Genomic DNA, 7858 nt, shown 5'->3' on the forward strand with positions numbered 1-7858 from the left:
ATTGACTGGATTAATAGCTACGGCTATTTGTTAAAGCATTAGAATTCAATTGGCCAAACTATTTTAGTACTGAGAAAATTGGATACTGCTTAAAAATAGATAAAACCCATAAATCTCATCAGCCTCCCACTGAGTACAGGAACACTCTAACAAGCTTCTGCTTGAATAGGTCTAGTGATGAGCCATCCTTTATCTCTTTGTAGAGAAACTGTGGCTTCCTGTGACTTTCATTATTGGTCGTAGTGTGTGGTAAACCCATACATAATAAGTTTCACCTTGATTTTTCTATAGGACCTTGAAAAATAAGTAACCATTCCTTAAAACAAATTCTACCTAAACTGTAAGTTCTTGCTTTTAATCTTTACTCTGTGGTTGATTTTTAATGATCGAGTACTCCAGATTGTCAAGTGTTTTCCCTAAACAATGAACCCAGCACTGCATAAGACAGTCAGTGAACTATGTGATAGGTCCATACAAGATTTTCTACTTACTTTGCCTGCATCAATGAACCCACAACCACACTGCCATAGGTTTCCATTCCTCTCTCTTCTGTTCTGTCTTTCCTACTTCTCTCCCCTTCTCTCCTCTTCTCCATTACATAGCACTTCCATTGTTTCTTCCTTCCCTCTCCAGCTCCCTTCCATCCAGAACCACACCCATTGATTTGACTTACAATGCATCTGTCATAGGAAATGTTTGGTATTAACAATGTAGGTTCTATGCCAGGTGGTGGTGGTGCATGCCTTTAATCCCAGCACTCAGGAGGCAGAGCCAGGTGGAGCTCTATGAGTTCAAGGCCAGCCTGGGCTACAGAGTGAGATCCAGGACAGGCACCAAAACTACACAGAGAAACCCTGTCTTCTCTAAAAACCAAGAAAAAAAAAAGAATGCAGGTTCCGGTCAGAGAACACACATGTGTTTCTATCTTGAATTCAGCACTTAAGAGAAAGACAACCCTTAATATGTTCTAAAAGTATCTGTGCCTTTCTATTTCTTTTTTTTTAAATGAGGCAAATAGCAGTATCCAAAGTTTAGTCTCTTTCATGTTTGATTTTTTATCATAAGTATATGGCTAGGCTTTTCATAATTAGAGAGGTCATAAACCTTACAACATATACACATATCGCACTGAATTTATTTAGTGTTGCTCTTATGTACAGTAGATGAGCAGTCAGCTTAGATAAGCTAATGGAAATCTTTCCTGGAGAAACTAATTTTCACTGACTTAACTTCCTGAAGAGAATACCAATAACATGACGCTAAGATCAACAATTAATAAATAAGACCTCATGAAACTGAAAATCTTCTGTAACATGAAGGACCTCATCAATGGGACAAAACAGCAGCCTACAGAATGGGGAAAAATTCACAATTCCACATCTGACAGAGGGGTTAATATCCAAAATATATAAAGAACTTAAGAAACTAGACACATCAAACCAAATAGTCCAATTTAAAAATGTGGTACAGATCTAAACAGAAGATTCTCAACAGAGGAATCTCAAATGACTGAGAAACATTTAAAGAAATGCTCAACATCCTTAGCAATCAGAGAAATGCAAATCAAAACTACTCTGAGATTCCATCTTATACCTTTCAGAATGGCTAAGATCGAAACCATAAGTGATAGCTCATGCTGGTGAGGAAGTGGAGCAAGGGGAACACTCCTCCATTGCTGGTGGAAGTGCAAACTTATACAGGTACTTTGGAAATCAATATGGCAGTTTCTCAGAAAATTGAGAATCAATCTATCTCAAGTCCCAGCTATTCCCAAAGGATTCTCTGTCCTACCACAAGGACACTTGCTCAAACATGTTTGTAGCAGCTTTATTTGTAACAACCAGTACCTGGAAACAACCTACATGTCTCTCAACTGAAGCATAGATAACAAAACTGTGGTACATTTATACAATGGAATGTTAGTTGGTAGTTAAAATATATATAGTATCATGAAATTTGCAGGCAGATGGATGGAACTAGAAAAATTATCCTGAGTGAAGTAAACCAGACCCAGAAAGACAAACATTATGGAGGTATAATGCTACTTATTATGGGGTTATAATGTTCACCCCAGTAGCCACAGACTATCTAACAAAACCCCCAATATCAGTCACGAGATACTGCCTGTTGAGTTGTTGGTCAAGTGGGTCAAATAGACTCTCAGAACAATAAAGGGTATTACCATTGCTCTTGGCTGCCTCCCAGAATTCAAAGGTAAGACCCTATTGCTCAAGAGAACACACAGTTCAATCAGAGGACTTGGAGCAACCAAGCTGAGAGTGTTCTGAAAGCTTCTCTGAGTGCTAGCTCCTGTATTATCAGAAAATGCTGTTAACCTGCCAAAAGAGAAAAACAATTGCTATTCCTACCCATTATAAAGCCAGTTAACCACAACAATTACCAACTGATGAGAAACCACCAATGGTATTATAATGAAATATCTAATTGGAGGGTAACCAACAGCTGTCTAATGATACTTAAGGCCTACTCAACAGGAGGGAATTAATGACTGATTCTGCAACCTAGTTAACTACCCATGACTAGAGACATCATAAACCCCAGAGGAACATTTCCTACCACCTTTTCCCTAAACCAATATAATTGTTAACTGTATTCTCAACACTTGTTCTTATACTCAGAGATATGAGTAGCTCTAATCTCTCATCAAAAAGCTTGTTTTTCCAACAAATACAGATAATTGCAAAGATCAACAACTGGTCCAAATGCAGAGATCATGGAGTACCCATTGTCAATTAACTCATCCAAAATGCAACCATACACTTAAGGCTAAGAGAAAACTGAAGAAGAGGAGGTGGAAAGATTGTACATGCCAAGGGATCATGACATCTTGTGCCAGACATGACAGGGAAGCAGTACCCATGAAATCTCAACAATATACTTGCCTAAACAAAACTTAAATAATAAAATCCCTTTAATAACTCAACATAGGTGGGGGAAATTTTACAAGGTCTAACCCTTAAGTGAAGAAATATACGAAAGATATTTTTCTTTAATTCCCCACATATAGAACCAAGCAAAGAAACATGCTCCATTTGGATAAAGCTTGTGTTTACCTTATTTGGTAGAGTAAACCTGCCATATTTAACTGTTTATGCCCAATTGGTACTCAATAAATATGTTTGAATAAGTAAATGGATGATCTCATCAAAACCTAATTGATGCTTAATAATATCTAATGATTCAATATTCAATTCTACTGTATTTCAAGCCACTTTAACAAAGATAAACAATATTAGAATTATGATGATTCTATAGAACATTTCTTACTATGTCCCTCTTCTCAAATTATAATATGATAGGTCCTCTTCCAAAATAGTTTTAATGTTCTTGAAGTAACTTGGGGAAATGAGTTCTCTGTGCTCCAAAAATTTTCCTGAAATCACTCAGGAAAAAGTCACACAGTTGAAAGTAAAATTGCAAGTGGATGATGAAGACCAGAATTCTCATTTGATACCTCCCAAGTAAAATTGTTCACCTGAAATCTTTCATGTAACTTGTTCCCACTCATTCTCTCTCATCTAGGAAGTCACTTACCACTTATGGCCTTCATTTTCCCAGGACCCCAGCAGCCTTTATTCAGTTTTCTATCATACCTTGCCTGTATTTCTTTGGGGCTATACTTTCATTCTTACATTCCTAAACAAATTTGATCACATGTGTATAGATACAAAATATCTATGAAACTTGAATGCAGTATGAAGCATTTCCTTTGTTGCTCAGTCAACAAGTATTTCAGTCTATGGAATGGAAAGCAACTGGACTGTATTCTGTGTTTGGATAATCTAAAAGATTCTCTATTGGGAATTTTCATTAATTATGATGATGATAATCATCTCAAAATCAGTTTATCTCTGGGTCCTTTGAATAAGTAACTATGTAGTATTTACATTGGCTTTTACTACAAAAATAAACTTAAAAGCTAGAAACACAAAGAAAAACACCCAAAAATGTATTTATGAAATGACCTGAAATAATGCATTTTAAAAGTGCTTTTGAATTGATTAATGTGGAAAATTGAATGTTAAGATCATATTTTCTTTTAATCAATGGAAAAATTTTAAATGTGTTATATTTCCTTGGCTTTATAAACACGTAACTTCTCAGACAAAGGTTATTATGAGTTACTTTTTAGAACAGCTAAAATCTCAAGACACTTTTCCAACTCTTTCTAAACTTTATTACATATTCATTTGTTTTAAGATTACAAAAAGTGAAATCAAGCTGATGAAATATAAACCAAGTTGTCAGGATGCCACAGACTCTCCTGGAAAATGAAGCACAGGATCCATGACTAGAGCTTTTAGATATAACAGGAGGATCCGTTTTCATAATTCAGCAATGTGGAAAGTCAATACACTGTCTCCCTTTGCTCTTCATGCAAACTAATGAGGAAACAAGATCTCCCCATTGATTTTATATAAAAAGTAATAGAATCCAACTTAGTAAATCTCCAAATAGATGACATTGAATGTGTATTTTAGAAACTAGTATGACATTGAAATTCCTTCAGACAGAATTTGTCAGTGACTTGTTCTGAAGAGAAACCTCAAATCAACAAGGGGAAAAAGAGTAATATTTATGATCATACATAGTTTATAACTATTGATGGCAATATTCTCCAAATCTATAGTGAAAGAATATAAAATTCATCACAAATTTGTCTGCTTTCTGAAATGAAATCATAAAATCTCATAACCAAAACACTCAGACCATAGTACAGTAGCAATATTTAGATTTGCTTCAGTATGTGTTTGTTCATCTGACAAATAAATCCTATTTACCTATATAATAAAGATAAAAGAAATTATTTATAAATTTGAACCTTGTAACTTATTTTCACTCTTTCATACATACAGTAAAAAAAGATGGTAGTCACATTAGAATTTTCCTCTTCACTGCTCAGACCTGTAAAGAGACCCATAAACCACTGCATATTTCATTTCAAATCTCAGATGTATTGAATTTGAACATTTGAAGCAGTCAGAATGGGCTACTGCTACAATTCATTTTGCAGATGGAACTACTGTATCTGGTGAGTTTAAAGAGCTATGGCAGGTAAGAGCATGCACCCAGTGAGTGTCCTGCCCACTGCACCACAGAGCTCTTTACCCCTTATCAGATTGATGAGAGTTTGGGAGCCAGCTACACTGAAGGTAATGTAAATCTATTCCAAATGAAACATCTATTAGGATAGACAATATGCTCTTTGTGAGACAGTGTCCCTACATGATTGAAATAGAAATGTGCAGCTATAAAGACAAAAAGAGCATGCAGATTGTTACTCCAGAAAACCACTGGGCCAATCTGACTTTACTTTTGTAATTGTATAAAGGTACCTGTTCTACTTAAATATCTTCTGTAAAATGTGATATATTCAAGGACATAAACCATTACAGAGCGGTATATAGAGTGAATCATTCATTACATTGTCTGTACATAGAGAACATTTAAAATCCTAAGGCAAAAAGACAAATAACACTGTAATACCCAAATGAAATATAAACATACCAAATATCAAAATTTAATCTAGAAAGGCCAATATTAATTATGCTCTTATACAGTGGCTACATTCTGAGTATTCACAGATGTTCTATCTACTGGTAATGAGAAAAAAACCTATATACAAAAATTATCTTCAGAGTAATTTGGCCTTACCACAGTTCTAAGCAGTACTAAAGCATAAAATACCTTAACTTTGAATGTAAATGTATATAAAACAAGTGATGTGATACACGTATAGTATATAAAAAACTTTTAAAGTATCTATGTCTTAAACCAAACATGACAACTTCTTTCACACTCTGTCTTCTCCGAGTCCAAGTGTGAGCATTTTCTTTCACTATCAGCATGACTTCAAAGTTTTTGAAATAGTTTACAGTCCAGGCTTGTTCCTGTCAGGCTGGAGAGTTGTGCTTGGTCATATCACACAAAAATGCAGCTAAGACATTCATAGGATTATGCATTTTAATTAATAGGTAACCAATTACAATGAGGACTTTGAAAGTTGATTCTAATAAAATACAAAGCTATTTCTGATGCCTATATATGTATCCATATACATATATGTATTTCATAGCTGATAGATATGTGGTCAAATATAGCGTATGAAAGATTGACTTAATCAAGAAAATTACCCCAAAGTGAATGAGAGGAAAAAAATCACAAGATTGGCTTATACACAAGTAGCATCATATACATCATGCTATGAAACAGAAGTTTCTGAAATAACTTTAAAATGCAGAATCACTCAGAAAGTTCATCAACAGCATTCACTTCCAAACACAGTGGACAAGTCATTTCTACTCCTAGTTCCCTTTGGGGAGATGGAGTCTCTATTTGTTTATAATCCCATAGAACTCAAAAACAAGTGAACTAAGCTCCATGCTTCAGAAATAGGCTAATTCCATGCTGTCTCCAAGTAAACAGACAGATCAGAAAATACAGTGATGGCAAACATTACGCGTTTCCGGGAGAAAGGCAAATTACTTAGAAAGATTTTTGAAAAAAAGTAAAATAAAGGAGATAGTTTCAAGTCCATGAATTTACTCACCAGTTTCCCAAATGCAGGGTTAGTAACAGGAACATCAACCTCACTCCTCTAGTTTGACTCCACAGGAGGGATGGAGAGAAGAGGAAGGTTTGGCGAGAACCCATCAGGTCGCTTTTATGGTCTCTCCTCTGCTTAGCTGAGTCCCTAAGCCCAGAGTTTGCCTCAAGCCTCAGCAGCAGCCCAGTGAGTACAAGCGAGTGTGGAAAGACAGTACACCTCCTAACCAGGTAGGATGCGTCTCCCAGCTGAACTGAGCTGGGGAACCAATCAGGCAGGGTGGACGCAGGCATAAATTATCTCAAGAAGAGTTGGACCAATCAGTGCTCCAGAAAGGCGGGGTTTCCCATACTAGAAATCAAGCCCAGTGGGGAAAAGGGCTCTGCTTTTATTTCCTTTTCTTTTCTTGCTTTCTATCTTTTTTTTTTTAATAAAAGAAAAATAAACCTCTTCTCCCTCCCAGCCCCTGAGAAACATTGGCGTGGCCTTGGTAGTTGGGCTCTCAGGGAAACGCTGTTTCTCCGCTGCCCACCCGTAATATCTGGTCATTACCTCTTTCCTCTCCTGAGCTAGGAATTATTTATTTATTTGTTTAATTTTATTTTTTTTTAAATTGTCTTCAAAGAGAGAGCCCAGGGAACTGTCCCTATGTGGACAGAGCCTCATAGACTTTCTTTGGGCTTGTGAGAATCCTGTTATTTTTGATTAATTACCGTTAATTAATTTTGATTCCGGGACAGTGTCTTGTTTCTCTTTGCAGATGTAGGACCTGACACAATGCCCTGCACAAATGAGCTCTCTCGAGATGGAAAATGTAAAACTCCAGTGAATGAATGAGCCCTCTGGGTGCACTCCCTTTAAGCACGTTTCAGTTCCCACCCCTTGCTACTGCCTGCGCTCTAGTGTGCCGATTTGCAACATACTTCTCCCATCACTGTAAGATGACAGTAATGAAGAATACCAGGCAGCGACTCTCTCATTTTACAAACACAAGACTCACAAAATTGATTCTACTAGCTTCCGCAGTCAAAGGCGTCTTAGCCTACGACACGGGTGCTCTTGTTGTGTTTCCCAAGCTCAAGTGCATTTCATTTGCATTTGTGGAGCTCCTGTGTTTGATTCCTAACTTCAGAGGCTCTGCTTTGAGTTCTCCACAGAGCCCAGGGGTTTCCATGGCAACCAGAAAGCCTTTGGCAGCTGGAACAACTGTACTGCAAAGACCGTGGCTATGGAGAAAAGGGCTCAGTGCCCAGCCATCTTCTGCCTTTACGCCTTGCTAAATCGCGGCTT

The 7858-nt window shown here is 36.8% G+C and overlaps 1 protein-coding gene across 1 annotated transcript in view; it reads right to left on the bottom strand.

Annotated features, from left to right (window-relative positions):
- Gabrg1 (gamma-aminobutyric acid type A receptor subunit gamma1) overlaps positions 1 to 6835 on the bottom strand; it is a 69145-nt gene extending 62310 nt beyond the window's left edge. The window contains exon 1 of the mRNA XM_052735078.1: positions 6572 to 6835. Coding sequence (XP_052591038.1) covers positions 6572 to 6675 — 104 coding nt within the window. The 5' untranslated portion in view covers positions 6676 to 6835. The remainder of the gene's footprint in view (positions 1 to 6571) is intronic.
- Between the last annotated feature and the right edge of the window lie 1023 nt (positions 6836 to 7858).

Source organism: Peromyscus californicus, unplaced genomic scaffold (genome assembly GCF_007827085.1).
Source record: "Peromyscus californicus insignis strain IS unplaced genomic scaffold, ASM782708v3 Scaffold_13__1_contigs__length_99412109, whole genome shotgun sequence".
Classification (NCBI taxonomy): domain Eukaryota; kingdom Metazoa; phylum Chordata; class Mammalia; order Rodentia; family Cricetidae; genus Peromyscus; species Peromyscus californicus.